The 20057-nt window shown below is 34.8% G+C and overlaps 1 protein-coding gene across 4 annotated transcripts in view; it reads right to left on the bottom strand.

The window, feature by feature from the left end:
- The window catches only part of LOC105329987 (gamma-tubulin complex component 2), a 34758-nt gene that overhangs the window by 9278 nt on the left and 5423 nt on the right, over positions 1-20057 (bottom strand). For all 4 annotated transcript variants that reach the window (XM_066070839.1, XM_066070840.1, XM_066070837.1 and 1 more), the window contains 19 exons: positions 18540-18671; positions 18107-18206; positions 16878-16966; positions 16684-16761; positions 13299-13380; positions 12949-13026; positions 11401-11468; positions 10237-10281; positions 9121-9213; positions 8623-8684; positions 7691-7733; positions 7417-7488; positions 6914-7088; positions 5755-5905; positions 4949-5128; positions 4754-4827; positions 4488-4588; positions 3949-4019; positions 902-1076 (listed from right to left, as the gene is read on the bottom strand). In XM_066070839.1, coding sequence (XP_065926911.1) covers positions 902-1076; positions 3949-4019; positions 4488-4588; positions 4754-4827; positions 4949-5128; positions 5755-5905; positions 6914-7088; positions 7417-7488; positions 7691-7733; positions 8623-8684; positions 9121-9213; positions 10237-10281; positions 11401-11468; positions 12949-13026; positions 13299-13380; positions 16684-16761; positions 16878-16966; positions 18107-18206; positions 18540-18671 — 1869 coding nt within the window. The remainder of the gene's footprint in view (positions 1-901; positions 1077-3948; positions 4020-4487; positions 4589-4753; positions 4828-4948; positions 5129-5754; positions 5906-6913; positions 7089-7416; positions 7489-7690; positions 7734-8622; positions 8685-9120; positions 9214-10236; positions 10282-11400; positions 11469-12948; positions 13027-13298; positions 13381-16683; positions 16762-16877; positions 16967-18106; positions 18207-18539; positions 18672-20057) is intronic.

Below are 20057 nucleotides of genomic sequence, written 5' to 3'. Positions count from 1 at the left end.
GAACAATTATAACACAATGTTGGAAACCTGAACAATTATAACACATTGATGGAAACCTGAACAGAAATAACACTTTTGGAAAACTGAACAGGAATAATAAAATGTTGGAAATTTTCCAAAAAAATAACAACAATTTGAATGGAAATAACCGAGTAGAAAACCTATTCAGATATAATGCAAATAATGGCGATCTAGTTAGAAATAACATAGAGCTCGAAACCTGGAATATTGGAAACCTAGGCAGAAAGTTGAAAGTTGAGGAGTTGAAAATAATAAATCTAGCAGTTAGAAATAACGTTCAGTTTGAAAACTGAACAAAAATAACAGAGATGGGAACCTGTCAGATATAACACAAAATTTATTTAGTAGAAGGCAAAGCTACGAGTGAAAAAACATTCAACATTCAAATTATCTATGACAACACATCTGAATTATTTTGAGTCTTTGAAAAATCTTTGTGGTTCTTGAAAAGGTTGCACCATTTGTTTTTAGCTGATAATGACACATACATGTAAAAAAAAATTTAAAACTGGCTTTTAAGCATGAAATCTTTAACATCTGAAAAATTCTGCCAAAAATCATGTTCGACTTATAGGCAAAACTTGCTTTTAGGCGAGTTTTTTCAGTATAAAGGAAGTCCTGATTATAAACTCCATTAGTTACTGTAAATTCCTTATATTACACGAGTACGCGAGTTCTTATTTCCGCGACCCCGCTGGTTTGTATCAAATCGCGAGAATATAAAATCGCGAGCGTGGAACTTTGCCTTTTATTTCTTATAGTTTTCAACTTTCTGAAAATAATGTCGAGATTTTAAAATCTGTGAAGGTTGCTTCTCATGATTTTACACGGAAATAAATTCCTCGAGTTTAATTAGGAATCTACAGTACAGAAGACTTACATTTTCCATGTTGGTCTGAAACATGAGCCAATTCTGTTCCACCACTTCAAACATCATGTAGTATTCAAAGTTCTGGACAAAGTTCAGCATCCGCTGCCTCAGGGCGAAGGCGGCCAGGTACCACTTGGACGAGTGGAGGGAGTACATTTTGGCGGCCTTGTTACCGATCCACACACTGCACGGAAAGAGTATCCATAATTTATATCTTATCACCATTGCAATCGTAAACAAAACTAAGGGAAGATAATCATACCTACTCATCCAACAGAAATTTCTTAACTATATTTATAAACCGAATAATTTTATTAGTTTAATATTTATTTGAAGTGTAAAGACATATGATTAATGGAAATAAGTGGTAAAAATCTGTGTTAGTCCTTGCCACAAAACCAATTCCCAATCCTGATGTGTTCTACATTAAACCCATACTTTAGTCTGACATCCAAAATTCAAACCAGTTAAATGAATATTGACTGAAATGTAATCCCGCTAACTTTAAATCCCTGATCCTATGTATTTTTTGGTTCCCAAGAACACTCTACTTGGTATCTCTAAGAACTGTCACAGTTTTTCCCTAAACACCCCCTTGTCCTGATCCTTCATTTTTAGTATCATTTGTTCACCTAAACTTCCCCAAACCTGAATCCCACACCAGACTTCTCCTAATCAAACTCCATGCCAGATTTCCCAGTATCACTATCCCATTCCAGATTTCCCAATATCATTATCCCATTCCAGATTTCTCAATATCATAATCCCATTCCAGATTTCCAAATATTATAATCTCATGCCAGATTTTCCAATATCACAATCCCAAGCCAGATTTCCCAATATCATCCAATTCCAGATTTCCCAATATCATTATCCTATGCCAGATTTCCCAATATCATTATCCCATTCCAGATTTCCCAATACCTAATCCCAAGCCATATTTCCAAATATCATAATCCCATTCCAGATTTTCCAATATCACAATCCCAAGCCAGATTTCCCAATATAATAATTCAATTCCAGATATCCCAACATCATAATCCCATGCCAGATTTTCCAATATAATTACCCAATGCCAGACTTCCCTTTATTCTTATTACATGTCATCATTTATTTCCACCTCCACGATTCCTCATCTACATCCCATCACTTCATGTACTACCTCACTGATTCCTCATCTACATCCCATCACTTCATGTACCACCTCACTGATTCCTCATCTACATCCCATCACTTCATGTACCACCTCACTGATTCCTCATCTACATCCCATCACTTCATGTACCACCTCACTGATTCCTCATCTACATCCCATCACTTCATGTACTACCTCACTGATTCCTCATCTACATCCCATCACTTCATGTACCACCTCTCTGATTCCTCATCTACATCCCATCACTTCATGTACCACCTCACTGATTCCTCATCTACATCCCATCACTTCATGTACTACCTCACTGATTCCTCATCTACATCCCATCACTTCATGTACCACCTCTCTGATTCCTCATCTACATCCCATCACTACATGTACTACCTCACTGATTCCTCATCTACATCCCATCACTTCATGTACCACCTCACTGATTCCTCATCTACATCCCATCACTTCATGTACTACCTCACTGATTCCTCATCTACATCCCATCACTTCATGTACCACCTCACTGATTCCTCATCTACATCCCATCACTTCATGTACTACCTCTCTGATTCCTCATCTACATCCCATCACTTCATGTACTACCTCACTGATTCCTCATCTACATCCCATCACTTCATGTACTACCTCACTGATTCCTCCACTACATCCCATCACTTCATGTACCACCTCTCTGATTCCTCATCTACATCCCATCACTTCATGTACTACCTCACTGATTCCTCATCTACATCCCATCACTACATGTACTACCTCACTGATTCCTCATCTACATCCCATCACTTCATGTACTACCTCACTGATTCCTCATCTACATCCCATCACTTCATGTACCACCTCACTGATTCCTCATCTACATCCCATCACTTCATGTACCACCTCACTGATTCCTCATCTACATCCCATCACTTCATGTACTACCTCTCTGATTCCTCATCTACATCCCATCACTTCATGTACCACCTCACTGATTCCTCATCTACATCCCATCACTTCATGTACCACCTCTCTGATTCCTCATCTACATCCCATCACTTCATGTACTACCTCACTGATTCCTCATCTACATCCCATCACTTCATGTACTACCTCACTGATTCCTCCACTACATCCCATCACTACATGTACCACCTCACTGATTCCTCATCTACATCCCATCACTTCATGTACTACCTCACTGATTCCTCATCTACATCCCATCACTTCATGTACTACCTCACTGATTCCTCATCTACATCCCATCACTTCATGTACTACCTCACTGATTCCTCATCTACATCCCATCACTTCATGTACTACCTCACTGATTCCTCATCTACATCCCATCACTTCATGTACTACCTCACTGATTCCTCATCTACATCCCATCACTTCATGTACTACCTCACTGATTCCTCATCTACATCCCATCACTTCATGTACTACCTCACTGATTCCTCATCTACATCCCATCACTTCATGTACTACCTCTCTGATTCCTCATCTACATCCCATCACTTCATGTACTACCTCACTGATTCCTCATCTACATCCCATCACTTCATGTACTACCTCTCTGATTCCTCATCTACATCCCATCACTTCATGTACTACCTCACTGATTCCTCATCTACATCCCATCACTTCATGTACTACCTCACTGATTCCTCATCTACATCCCATCACTTCATGTACTACCTCTCTAATTCCTCATCTACATCCCATCACTTCATGTACTACCTCTCTGATTCCTCATCTACATCCCATCACTACATGTACTACCTCACTGATTCCTCATGTACATCCCATCACTTCATGTACTACCTCACTGATTCCTCATCTACATCCCATCACTTCATGTACTACCTCACTGATTCCTCATCTACATCCTATCACTACATGTACTACTCACCTACACAGCTGTCTCTCCACATGCTTGCAGTAAAACAGATGTCTGAATAGCATCTGGTATCTGATTAAGGCCTGAAAATTAAACAACTTCGTATTAAAGGTTTTAAAATTATCAGTATAAAATTATGTCTAAGGGATGGGTCTGGATAGCATTTGGTTATCATAATAATTCAAAATGTAAATAGGCCCCCCTACCAAACAGCCAATTGTTCTTTCACATTTCCTTCAAAAAGGAAAGTGTATTTACATAACACTTAATTCTTTTTTTTCAATTAGGATTTTATGCCAAAATTTTGATTTAAAGAAATTTGAAAAAGCTAAACAATAAAAAATCTAGACAAATGCACCTTTTAACATTAAACCGACTTCACATAATGTGCATGTAATATATTTTTTTAAAAGTTCTCTTTTCACTTCATATTCCCCTAAAAGTTTCTCATGAAATGCAGTAAACTGCTGTAAAAAAAAAACCCCACATTATTTCTTATAAGGCAATGAAAGAATACAAACTATAACACTTGCAGCAGTTCTGATCAATACCTTTCTGTTAAGGACCAAGGAGACCGGCCACTTAACCATATAGTCAAAGGAAAAAGACTCGAGTCCCGAGAGGTGAAGGTCAGTGGGATCCACCTTGTACTCTAAAAAATCATCATCATCATCATCATCATGATAATAATAATCATGATAATTTTCATCATCACAACACTACATCATTCTTAACTGAGAGAGAGAGAGAGAGAGAGAGAGAGAGAGAGAGAGAGAGAGAGAGAGAGAGAGAGAGATCAATATAGACTTCATCTAACCTTTCTCCTTCTTAGTCTCTATAGAGAGGATTTTAAATAGTTGTGTAATTAAATCAAAGGGCAGTAGATCCACTCTGCAAAAAAAAATTCATTTTAATAATATTAATCACTTCTTTCTCTTACTTGACCCATCTTACAGGGCATACTTCATCTCCTTTATAACCTCTACTTGTATGGAGTAAGAACTGCCTGTACCTTAGATCATCCTTAAACTGGTCAGTGTTAGCTGTACTGGTTCTCAGGGCGAGCTCCAGTAAGGTCTCTAGTCGTGTGGGGGTTATATTCTCCATATCCTGTCTCATCTCATCCTCCGTCATATCCATAAACTGAACAATGAAGTCTCCCTTGTCTAACAGGAAGTAGTGTTTGATGGATCTGTAAAAACAAGAAAATAATGAAGTCTCCCTAATCTAAGAGGAAGTAGTGTTTGATGGACCTGTAAAAACAAGAAACTAATAAAGTCTCCCTTGTCTAAGAGGAAGTAGTGTTTGATGGACCTGTAAAAACAAGAAACTAATGAAGTCTCCCTTGTCTAAGAGGAAGTAGTATTTGATAAACCTGTAAGAACAAGAAAATAATGAAGTCTCCCTTGTCTAAGAGGAAGTAGTGTTTGATAGACCTGTAAGAACAAGAAAATAATGAAGTCTCCCTTGTCTAAGAGGAAGAAGTGTTTGATAGACCTGTAAGAACAAGAAAATAATGAAGTCTCCCTTGTCTTAGAGGAAGTAGTGCTTGATAGACCTGTAAAAACCAAGGAAAAAAATGAAGAATGCCTTGATTGAAGAATTAAACTTTTGTAAACTAATATTCTCAGACTAAACATTGAGACCACCATTGCCTTACAAGGATATAAAATGTTTTTATCAAACATATGTAAGGAGCTATGCCGATGGATATTATTTAAATCTGCTAAGTGCTTTTAGTGTAGCTTCTTCACAATAGCAATGCAATGAATTCAAGGTTTTACCTCAGTCATGCACGTTTTTAAGGACCCAGTTTACCTGATTCTTGCCATGAGTTCCTTCTCCTCCACCAGTAGCTCCAGCAGGAGTTTACTGGAGTACTCGTAGGCCTTCTCTATCTGTTCATAGTACTTTCGTTCCTTGACTGTATACACTATCTCCTCGGCACATGGGCACTGCACATCTCGACCTGACAACCAAATTATTACAAAACATTTCAGTGATTGCAACATCAAGACCAAAACCTATGAATGTTTTTTTCTTTGACTCATTATTTCTTGGTAATTCTTGACCTATCACATACATCTTTTGAGATAATTCTTGACTTACCACATAGCCTCATGACATTAAGATAATTCTGGACTTACCACAAATCCCCACATTGTTGAGATAATTATTATGTCACGTAAAAACTGTACTACATTAAGATAATTCTTGACTTACCACAGAGCCTCATGACATTAAGATAATTCTTGACTTACCACACAGCCTAACGACATTAAGATGATTCTTGACTTACCACACAGCCTCACGACATTATAAAGATGATTCTTGACTTACCACACAGCCTCACGACATTAAGATAATTCTTGACTTACCACACATCCCAACATTGTTAAGATAATTATTGAGTTGCGTAAAAACTGTACTACATAGAGATAATTCTTGACTTACCACAGAGCCTCAATATCTTGAGATAATTCTAGACTTACCACACAACCTCATAATGTTGAGATAATCCTTTACTTACAACAGAGCCTCACTATGTTAAGATAATTCTTGACTTACCACTGAGCCTCACACTTTGAGATAATTCTTGACTTACCACAGAGCCTCACACTTTGAGATAATTCTTGACTTACCAGAGTCTCACAACCTTGAGATAATTCTTGACTTACCACAGAGCCTCACACTTTGAGATAAATCGTAACTTACCACAGAGCCTCACAACATTGAGATAATTCCTGACTTACCACAGAGCCTCACAACATTAAGATAATTCCTGACTTACCACAGAGCCTCACACTTTGAGATAATTCTTGACTTACCACAGAACCTCACACATTGAAATAATTCCTGACTTACCACAGAGCCTCACACTTTGAGATAATTCTGGACTTACCACAGAACCTCACACTTTGAGAGAATTCTTGACTTACCACAGAGCCTCACTATGTTAAGATATTTCCTGACTTACCACAGAGCCTCACAACGTTGAGATATTTCCCAGTGTTGAGGACCTTATTGGCCACCTGCTCCAGAAACACGGGGATGCGTTCGCGACAGATGGTGTAGTGCCCCTCCCAGTACGCGTCATTGTATTCCTCCTGTAGCTTCTCTTTGTTGATTGTTTCATTCTCCTCCACTAGGAACTTGTAAAAACAAACAGGTTCTCTTATCATCAGGATGTACACTTAACAAGATTAAGACAGACCAGATAAAACCTGTTACTGTAAACCAACTTTTATTTGCGACTACTTTCATTCATGATTTACCACAGATAAACTGGTTTCCAGCGCATAATTTTTGTAAACCACAGTAAATTATCTGGAAAATATTATACCAGAGGTATTTGAGGAGTAGTTCACGGCAAGAAATATTTACGATGTGGCTCTCGCGAACCTTGCAAAAACTTATCACACACGAATAAAAGTTGGTTTTTTATATTTTTTCAACATAGTAGGCTTTTTAAAAACTTACCTCAGAGTAAGGATCAGATATGATTCCTTTATATATCCACTTCTCCAAGATTTCAAAATAAGGAACACAAGCCTAAATAGAAAAGACACTGTATAAACACTGTAGGTATGTCCCTACGTTCTTTGGGCTTTTCAGTTTGGAAAATCTATCTAGCTTATGTTCTATATGATGCCATTTTTTAATCTCAGCTGTATTTACTTGACAGTGGACAACATCTATGTTGTTGAATCTTTGGGTCTATGATAAATTCTATTTATCCCTAATTTTAACTTACCGCCTGAGTGAGATAGAGACAAAGATCTTGACCTTTGGAATCCCTGCAAATATATAACAGTTTAATAAGAACAGTATGTTTTCAGTATTATAATTGTAAATGTAAAATTTATTTCTTGATTTTAGCTTCTATTTCTTCTCTTCCCAAACAATATATTTAACTCATTTTCATTATCCTATAAATCCACTAATTTCCACAAATCCCCTTAATTTAATAAAACTTATTACCTTACCCCATTTATCCACTTATTATCTGACCCTACTTATCCACTGTATAACCTACCTCTTTATCTACTCATAAACTCATCTACTCATACCACTCATCTACTAAATAAATTAACTGATCCAATTTATTCGTTAAACTATTTTACCCTATTAATTTGCTACATATTGTCCCCAATCATCTAATAACAATTTCATCCCACTAATCTAATCCTTACAAAAACACATATCATCTTAATCCACTAATTAACATATTCCACTAATCCACTTATTATCTTACCCAACAAACCCACTTATTATGAATTGAATTCTCTTATTCCTCTTATTCTCTTACTATCTTACCACAATAATCTTTAATACTCTAATAATTCACTTCTTATAATAACTCACCGATCAAGTTATTATCTCACTCCACTTATTTACTTATTATCTTACTCAATTAATCCTCTTATTATATAACCCCACCAATTATCTTACCCCACTTATCCACATATTATCTTACTCCACTTATCCACTTACCCCACTAATCCACTTATAATCTTACCGCACTAATCCTCTTATCATCTTACCCCACTTATCATCTTACCCCACTAATCCACTTATCATCTTACCCCACTAATCCACTTATCATCTTACCCCACTAATCCACTTATCATCTTACCCCACTATTCCACTTATAATCTTACCCCACTAATCCACTTATAATCTTACCCCACTAATCCACTTGTTTTATCATGAAGAAGACTGAGAACAGATCCTCCAATACATTCCCCCTGGAATAAAAAAGGAGATTTTAAAAAACTAAAAGCCTGTTACAAAGCAATGAGTAGGTCTTCTAGATCTGTCGCAGAAACGCAATACAAGATTGATAATAAAACATAATTACAATTACTGTAGATTCCTAATTAAATGCCAGGATTTAATATCTTTGTAAAATCGCGAGAAGCAATTCTCTCAAATTTTAAAATCTCGCTTTTATTTTTTTGACATACATAAACTACATGAAACTATGATAAAAATTTGGCATTCATGATTTTATGTTCCTGCGATTTATTAAAAAACATTTGAATTGAGGAAATTAAGTACTGGCGTAAAATGTGTTAAATACATTAACCAAAACTATGTACACTAAGGAACATTCATCCATTACTACTCAACAGAATTGGTAGATATAAAATGAGTAGTGTGGTAACAAATCACTCCTCCAACCTTGTTTACAGAATTGGAAACTGATGCCAGAATGTCTAAAGTTTTCATGGTGGGCTGTATGTAAAACCACATTTTCTGGAGACTCAGATTTCCCTGTAAAGAAAATGTTATATTTATTAAAAAAGATGTCTTTAGTAAAATCAAGCAAAAATATACCAGCAAAATATGCATATACATGTAGCATTAAAATTAAATCAATATGATGAAAACAAGTACGTCACAATACCTTAAAGTGGATAGAGAAAAATAGGAAAGAGTGGGAGAGAAATAAATAAATTTATATTCACTTTCTATTAGCTACTGTTATGAAAGAATGTACTTAATACTGTATATCAGGTTTCTTCAGCGTGTATCCAATTTCCGCTTTGTTCGCAACGATTTCCGAATCACAGAAAATATATCAGCCTAAATTTGATACAAAGTTTTGTTCTTATAATATAGTTCTCTCTTTCCTTATGAAGTAAACAGGTATGTAAAAGTACAATGAACTGTGTTCAGTAAGTTTAGAGTAGAAATTGCGGGATCGGGGGACAAGCGCCGTAGTTTATATAATAATTCATTGAATAGAAATTGAAACGGGCGCTTTTCTTGCGTAACCCGATGTCTAATTATACCTGAGCTACATGTACAAGTAACAGTACATGATCTATTTATCTATGACTGTTGCGTTTCTGAAAATAATTATCGGTAATTATTTAACATTAGGAAATCATGTAAATGGTCTTAATTGTCCGAATTTTTCATTATAAAGAGCAGCAATTGAGATACTTTTACCCTCTTACTTCACAGGTTTAAACAATCTTGAATTATATTTTCACTATGACACTGAAATAGTGAAAATTTGATTCACGTAAATTTTATAATATACCGTTCTAGGTTCTGAATCGCAGAGAAAACATGACATGGAAAAAACCTGATATACGGTAGCTCTAGATGGTGGGGAGAAAAAGGGAAATGGAGGGAGAGAGAGAGAGAAAAAGAATTCATTTTTCATTCAATTCTTCTTTTCCATCAACCATTGTTTGCAATCAATTTCTTTAACCCCTCTAGGATACGACTTACAAGACTTAGTACTAGACTTAGTACAAGACTTGAAGACTTAGTACCAGTACTTACTAGTCTGTACTGGTGTTCCAGCTGAGCCACCAACACCATGTAATCCTGTGAAAAAAAAAACCTCAATCAGAAAAAAACCCACTACAGGGAGCTTCAGTTATCCTAATATCAATTATCTAGACACTAGTGTAAACCAACTTTTATTCGCAATGACATTATTTCGCGATTTACTGGACACAAACTAGTTCGCGATGACTAATTTTCTCGAGTAAGCCTTTAAAAGACTTGTGTTGTTATAGCAGCCATACGACAGGGCTGGTTCGGACGAGAAACATTTGCAATGACGATTCTCTCGCGAACTCGCGGAAATTTCTCACTCGCGAATAAAAGTAGGTTTACAATATCTTTGTGATCTTTTTGCAAATCAAGATGAGAATCTACTGTTAAAACAGTATTTTACTCGCTTTCATATTGGTTGCAATCACTGCAGACAAATTCTTAGCAAATGCAGTTAATATTTTTTCATAAACAGTTCAATAATACATAGTGAAATTTTAGTTTGATTCATGAACAGCCTTACTTTAATCAGAGTTCTCATTGCAGTGATTCATGAGCAGTCTTACTTTAATCAGAGAACTCGTTGCAGTGATTCATGAACAGTCTTACTTGATCAGAGTTCTCGTTGCAGTGATTCATGAACAGCCTTACTTTAATCACAGTTCTCATTGCAGTGATTCATGAGCAGTCTTACTTTAATCAGAGTTCTCATTGCAGTGATTCATGAACAGCGTTACTTTAATCAGAGTTCTCATTGCAGTGATTCATGAACAGTCTTACTTTAATCAGAGTTCTCATTGCAGTGATTCATGAGCAGTCTTACTTTGATCAGAGTTCTCATTGCAGTGATTCATGAGCAGTCTTACTTTAATCAGAGTTCTCATTGCAGTGATTCATGAGCAGTCTTACTTTGATCAGAGTTCTCATTGCAGTGATTCATGAACAGTCTTACTTTAATCAGAGTTCTCATTGCAGTGATTCATGAGCAGTCTTACTTTAATCAGAGTTCTCATTGCAGTGTTTCATGAACAGTCTTACTTTAATCAGAGTTCTCATTGCAGTGATTCATGAACAGTCTTACTTTAATCAGAGTTCTCATTGCAGTGATTCATGAACAGTCTTACTTTAATCAGAGTTCTCATTGCAGTGATTCATGAACAGCCTTACTTTGATCAGAGTTCTCATTGCAGCACTTAGGGCCTGGTTCACTAGTCCATACTCAAATGCTGATTTCTCTACAAAAGCCAATTTGAAGATTTAAAGATTTTATCATAACTACCACAAAACATTTTCTATGGAGAAATTCTTATCTAGTATTTTATATCATCAAGTCTCCGTAATGTGTTTGATCAATATCGATGGGAAATTGAATAACTGTTTTTGCAAATCATGGTATTGACAATACTGTTAACGTACTACATTTGGCTGTGTATTCTATTTAGCACTTTTAACAGAATTCTACTTCCGCTAATTCAAGTACATCGCTAAATGCCATGCATGTATGTACATGTATAACAATAGTCACATTCAAGAATACGCTAGTTTACATCTACGCCAACTTGTTCAAAAACAAATTTCCGCAAAATATCGTACAGGCCAAATATAAAACATTTACAATATGAAATGTGAAGTTGTGGTCACAAACTCAGATATATCAATGAATGGAGTGATGGTTGTGGCCATTTTTAGACCTTATTGATCTTCTTTAGGAAACGAACTATGTATAAAGATAGAGGAAACCACTCAAATTTAAACGCTAAAATACTGTGTAATCATTTAAATTTGTGGTGCCCAATTTTTGAGGATTGTGAATTTTTTGCGTGGGGAAGTAATTTCGTGGATGCGTCAGTTTTCAGTTTCAGTAGGAAAGATTAATTCTTCCTTTTTTCTGTGGAGAATGTAAATTCTTGGGGTAGAGCTACTCACGAAATTTAGCCACCATGAATTCTAATGATTCCACAGTATATGAAATTTTTTTTACTAAATAGTTTATAGCGAAACAAATAATAACCAAACATTTCAGGTACATCCAATGGTTAATCTTATTTGTTATTACAGTTTCAAATTTTTTTCCATACAAACCATTTATGTTAGAAAGTTATGGACTTTCTCCTATTTACACCAGAAGAATCAGTCTCCTTTCAAAGTTAGAAATATTCAAAGTAAATAAAAATAATTTCTTTTTGGGCAAACGAAAAAACAAACCAAAATGCATCACGGAAATGTTTAGAAAAAGAAACCGTTTGGTTTCGTCCCCCTAATGATCGAGGTCATTCAACCCGGATGCTATGCATCGATTGGAAAGAAAGCAAACTTCAGAAATATTAGCGAAAAAAACGTATACATGTTTATTTGTAACTTGTCTGATCATTTCGACCTTTATTCAAAGCGATGGCAAAGTCGTAATACAACCATACCCGTCTCATCGTCTGGGGTGAAACTTAACATGAGGCGAAATAACGCGGTACCCTTTTATGTCGTTTGATTTGTTAGCAAATTTTGTACATATTTTTCTTCATTGAAATTTGGTTTAATTGACTGGGAAAACTACTGCAATGTCTATTATTATACATATACTTAGCATAACCATCGTCTAAAAGCGTGCATAAAATTTGATATAAAATCGGACCAAGCAGCTTTAAGCAATTAATCTTATTTTCAGGGCAAAACACAACACATTTAAGGAAACCTGCCCTTGTAAAATACACATCTTACCTTCAATAAATCGGACAACTGTGGAGTAGTTACAACAGAGGGGGAGGATCCGCCGCACCAGGTCCTGTAGGGAGGGATCTACGATGCAAAAAGATGACATGAGACTCACTCTGATTGTATTAAAGCAGCTGATATGAAAGATGATTAGAGCATCAACATAAATACATGTACAATGTAATTGCATAAACATATCATTGTGGATTTTACATCTACCCAAATACATGTTATATGTTCCTTAAAGAGAGGCACAATTGTTTTGCCAAGTGTGATGTTATGCCCACTGGCATAAAACAGCCCCACATTAAAATACAAAAGAAATGGCCCTAACTACAGTACATAAATGTACATACCCAGACTCTGGTCCAGCATAAACTCTTTCGGGGCGTAGCGCTCTGTTAGGGCTCGGGCCAGGATGTATTTACCCTCAATACCCTGTAGGGATATCAAAGTAATTTTTTCCAAACTATGTGGTTAAAATAATACCATGTTTTAAATTCAAAGTAATTCTTTCAAAACTATGTGGTTAAAATAATACCATGTTTTAAATTAACCCTTATATTACCACTTGTTCATAATTCAGTTTTCTCCTATACTATTTCAATGTGGAATGTGTGGTGCAGTGGGTTTTTTTTCCTTTTACTAAAAAAACCATCAGTTGTTGGTTGAAAACCTACGAGTCAGACACACTGCCTCATTTTAGTCTACCCAAGCCTCATTTTAAACTTCCACAAAAACCAGGCATTTAATTAAACAGATTTTTTACAGGGCTGTCCAAACACATCCTAACTCACTGATAACTAACCTTGCTGTAATGATAACTCAGTGACAACTAACCATGCTGTAATGATAACTCACTGACAACTGACAATGCTGTAATGATAACTCACTGACAACTAACCATGCTGTAATGATAACTCACTGACAACTAACCATACTGAAATGAAAACTCACTGACAACTAACCATGCTGTAATGATAACTCAATGATAACTAACCATGCTGTAATGATAACTCACTGACAACTAACCATGCTGTAATGATAACTCAATGATAAATAACCAAGCTGTAATGATAACTCACTGACAACTAACCATGCTGTAATGATAACTCAATGATAACTGACCATGCTGTAATGATAACTCAATGATAAATAACCAAGCTGTAATGATAACTCAATGATAACTAACCATGCTGTAATGATAACTCAATGATAACTGACCATGCTGTAATGATAACTCAATGATAACTAACCATGCTGTAGTGATAACTCAATGATAACTAACCATGCTGGAATGATAACTCAATGATAAATAACCATGCTGTAATGATAACTCAATGATAACTAACCATGCTGTAATGATAACTTAATGATAACTGACCATGCTGTAGTGAAAACTCAATGATAACTAACCATGCTGTAATGATAACTCAATGATAACTAACCATGCTGTAATGATAACTCACTGACAACTAACCATGCTGTAGTGATAACTCAATGATAACTAACCATGCTGTAATGATAACTCAATGATAAATAACCATGCTGTAATGATAACTTAATGATAACTAACCATGCTGTAATGATAACTCAATGATAAATAACCATGCTGTAATGATAACTCACTGACAACTAACCATGCTGTAATGATAACTCAATGATAACTAACCATGCTGTAGTGATAACTCACTGACAACTAACCATGCTGTAGTGATAACTCAATGATAACTAACCATGCTGTAATGATAACTCAATGATGACTAACCATGCTGTAGTGATAACTCACTGACAACTAACCATGCTGTAATGATAACTCAATGATAACTAACCATGCTGTAATGATAACTCAATGATAAATAACCATGCTGTAATGATAACTCACTGACACCTAACCATGCTGTAATGATAACTCAATGATAACTAACCATGCTGTAGTGATAACTCACTGACAACTAACCATGCTGTAGTGATAACTCAATGATGACTAACCATGCTGTCATGATAACTCAATGATAACTGACCATGCTGTAATTATAACTCAATGATAACTAACCATGCTGTAATGATAACTCAATGATGACTAACCATGCTGTAATGATAACTCAATGATAAATAACCATGCTGTAATGATAACTCAATTATAACTAACCATGCTGTAATGATAACTCAATGATAACTAACCATGCTGTAATGATCACTCACTGACAACTAACCATGCTGTAATGATAACTCAATGATAACTGACCATGCTGTAATGATAACTCAATGATAACTAACCATGCTGTAGTGATAACTCAATGATAACTAACCATGCTGTAATGATCACTCACTGACAACTAACCATGCTGTAATGATAACTCACTGACAACTAACCATACTGTAATGATAACTCAATGATAAATAACCATGCTGTAGTAATAACTCAATGATAACTAACCATGCTGTAATGATAACTCAATGACAGCTAACCATGCTGTAATGATAACTCAATGATAACTGACCATGCTGTAATGATAACTCAATGATAACTAACCATGCTGTAGTGATAACTCAATGATAACTAACCATGCTGTAATGATCACTCACTGACAACTAACCATGCTGTAATGATAACTCACTGACAACTAACCATACTGTAATGATAACTCAATGATAAATAACCATGCTGTAGTAATAACTCAATGATAACTAACCATGCTGTAATGATAACTCAATGACAGCTAACCATGCTGTAATGATAACTCAATGATAACTGACCATGCTGTAATGATAACTCAATGATAACTAACCATGCTGTAGTGATAACTCAATGATAACTAACCATGCTGTAATGATAACTCAATGATGACTAACCATGCTGTCATGATAACTCAATGATAACTAACCATGCTGTAATGATAACTCAATGATAACTAACCATGCTGTAATGATAACTCAATGATGACTAATCATGCTGTAATGATAACTCAATGATAACTAACCATGCTGTAATGATAACTCAATGATGACTAACCATGCTGTCATGATAACTCAATGATAACTAACCATGCTGTAATGATAACTCAATGATAACTAACCATGCTGTAATGATAACTCAATGATGACTAATCATGCTGTAATGATAACTCAATGATAAATAACCATGCTGTAATGATAACTCAATGATAACTAACCATGCTGTAATGATAACTCAATGATAACTAACCATGCTGTAATGATCACTCACTGACAACTAACCATGCTGTAATGATAACTCAATGATAACTGACCATGCTGTAATGAAAACTCAATGGTAGCTGACAATGCTGTAATGGTAACTCAATGATAACTGACCATGCTGTAATGATCACTCACTGACAACTAACCATGCTGTAATGATCACTCACTGACAACTAACCATGCTGTAATGATAACTCACTGACAACTAACCATACTGTAAAGATAACTCAATGATAACTGACCATGCTGTAATGATAACTCAATGATAACAGACTATGCTGTAATGATAACGCAATGATAACTAACCATGCTGTAATGATCACTCACTGACAACTAACCATACTGTAATGATAACTCAATGATAACTGACCATGCTGTAATGATAACGCAATGATAACTAACCAAGCTGTAATGGTAACTCAATGGTAACTAACCATGCTGTAATGATAACTCAATGATAACTGACCATGCTGTAATGATAACTCAATGATAACAGACTATGCTGTAATGGTAACTTACCTGCATACAATTCAACATGTCATCCAAGATGGCGTGCTCCTGGGCAGAGACGGACATACTTCCTAAAGGGACAATGTTCTACAAGATGAGGAAGAAATTATGTGGTGTTCGGTCTTACACTGCTCTTTGTATTTAATATTTTAGACTGTTGAATAGTCCCATGACGTTGATCTACTAGAAATATTTTGCCTTACCTGGTCTGATGGTTCATCTACCCCGACAATGAAGTCCAGGGTCAGGGACGGCCTTTTGAACAACCAGTCTGGCTGTGGGGGAATATTTACTGCAACAAACAATTAAATAGATGTACTGTAAAATTCAGTTATAGCAAAGTTCTAGGAACCAATGCTTGTAATAACTTGTAATAATTAGCAAAGTGAATTAACCATATTCATGTTTTCTACACCAGACTACAATTTATGCTAATCAAGGCAAAAAATGAAAATACATTCTTTTAAAACTGATAATGATCAGACTGTATATTGAACAGTTTATGTAAAAATAAATTCATTAACACAATAATGTCAATTGGTTTCGCTTGCATTTCAAACTATAATGAAATTTGTTATAACAGTTTTAAAATTTGTTACTTTTTATATCTATAGGACCCAAGTCAATAAATATTTTGCTATATACAAAAATTTGATACAATTTGAATTAATTACAGCCATAAAATTGTGCAAGACTGTGTTAAAAAAATTTTCGGGGGCTCCACAAACTTTGCTATATCTGTGTTTGTACTAATCGAGTTTACTGTGCATGTCAAATTTAGACTTTGTTCACATGATCCTTTTTAAAACTGAATACCTTAGTTCATGTATTTCGGTGCAACAGAAAATAAAATAGATTTACATGTCAAACTTGTAGGCAATTACAAAGAAGTCTGTTAATCACGGTTATTACAAATACTTGCTGCAAACATTCCACTATTTGTCATCATTATTATTAATAATTACAAAACACACACGGCATTTTCATTCATTTGTATGTAACTCACAAAAATGATCTCATTTCTATCGATAACATGAATCTTTCAGTTCGTATTGATTCCACCAGCAATCAATCAATCAATCATCAACCAATCAATCAATCAATCAATCAATCAACCAATCAATCAACCAATCAATCAATCAATCAACCAATCAATCAACCAATCAATCAACCAACCAATCAATCAATCAATCAATCATCAACCAATCAATCAACCAACCAATCAATCAACTAAACATGCCATTAGAGATCTCGTCAAACACTTATCATTTCAGAAAGAAATTTGTTTCAATTAACAAATCCTTCTATGCATTAGCATATTAATTAAAATACAGTAATGTTAACGACTAAATAAGTTGTACATAATAAGTAGATGTGAGTAACAGATGTATTGTGAATACCGCTGTAACTACAAAGCCTGTTGAATATATACCGTTCCGTTTGGTAGGTTTCTCCTGCAGAGCTTTGCGTAAAATTTCCGATGCTGTGGTGGCAGCCATTGCTTTGGATTCTTTAAATAATGTGTCTTTCAGCTGTCAACATATTTATGTAAGAAAAATAAAATGATATGAGTGTATACCTGTAGTTATTTGTGTCTTTCAGCTGTTAACATATTTATGTAAGAAAAATAAAAATGATATGAGTGTATACCTGTAGTTATTTGTGTCTTTAAATGTCATCATACATGTGTATATTACAGACGATTAACTAAAAAGATATGATACAGACCTATTTTTTTACTTTAATAAAACAAACTTGAGACTACAGAGCTATTTCTTACCTCAGTAAAATTAACTTAAAACCACAGACAAATAAACTTTCTTTCTTCAGTGAAACAGTTTTGTGACTACAGACTAATTTCATACCTCAGTGAAATCCTGCATGGTGATTTTGGTCCCCGGGGCGGGAAGCTGAGAGATGACCTTGCTGTGTGAGGTCAAGGACACTCCTGACCTATCAGCCCGGTCCTTTGCATTTCTGGCCAGATAATCCTTTGTCTGAAATAAATACAAAGTAAAAACATAAATATGGTGTGATCAATTTTTTACACAAATAAATAAAAAAAATTGAATTACATAGTTACATACTATGATAAAACCCTAAAATTTCAAGATGACAAGAAAAGTGGAAAATAATAATATGTGATATTACTTGTTAATTGCGAATTTTTGCAATATACTGTAACTTTTTACATAAAACATTTAATGATTTTGATCTGTAATTTGTGAAATATTATGACATTATTCTTACACTTTACATGTAATAAACACTCTATATATTTATTACAAGCATTGCCATTACATCCTACATTTGACAATTAATCATTTAATGCACTGCGAATTACTTATGCTGCATGTACTGGGTATACATATACAAGCAATGATAATTCTTAATTTTTTTCATACATAACATAAAATGATGTGAATGGTAACATATTACATGAAATGTTACTTATTTCATACTAAATGTTCCGAAATACCAGGTTACATGTATTAAATAAGAACTGGTTACATGGAATGATATTGTTACATTTTATGATAGTATTAGTTACATGCAATGATTTAATGATTATATGTAATGATAGTTTTAGTTACGTACAATGCAATAATGGTTCAGGCACTTAGCAGCGGGGGGTTGCCCCAACTTTTTACTTCAGCAATGTTTGATAACTCTAAATTATCTGGAATGTGTTTATTTGTACCATAAACCTGTGTTTTATATCGATAAATTTATTAAGTATTGTATATGCAAGGACTCCGCGAACTGCTTAGCTCAGTGATCTCAAAGAGAAGTACTTACTACACACTCCAAAAGGGCTCGACCCGCCATTGCACCGCTACAATCTTTTTTTTCTCCCTAATTTTATCTAAACTTGTATATTTATTCCATTACATCCACCATGGGCAAAACTTGCAAAAGCTTCGTAAAATGTATGGATACCATCAGTGAATTTCTTTTTTTTATTTCATTCATGAATTTCGAAGGATGAATAACATTTATATGATGAAAAAAATACTTTGAGGCTGAGGATCGAAGAACCTTAAAATTACATACATAAAGGTGAATTATCATAGAGTTGGCCCCCCACTTTTTCGGGGACCATGTCAAAAATTGCTTGTCAAGATTTTTTTTGGATGATATATGCCTGTGGTTATAAGTAATGATATTACTCGCTTATGTTATGATATTATTGGTAACATGATATACTGGTTACATGTAATGAGATTACTTATAATATGTACCATGTAATGATATGATATTATTGGTAAAATGATATACTGGTTACATGTAATGAGATTACTTATAATATGTAACATGCAATGATATGATATTATTGGTAAAATGATATACTGGTTACATGTAATGAGATTACTTATAATATG

The sequence above is a fragment of the Magallana gigas genome, chromosome 9 (genome assembly GCF_963853765.1).
Source record: "Magallana gigas chromosome 9, xbMagGiga1.1, whole genome shotgun sequence".
Lineage (NCBI taxonomy): Eukaryota > Metazoa > Mollusca > Bivalvia > Ostreida > Ostreidae > Magallana > Magallana gigas.
Note: the sequence above shows the minus strand (reverse complement) of the source record. Positions and strands in the feature narration are given on the sequence as shown.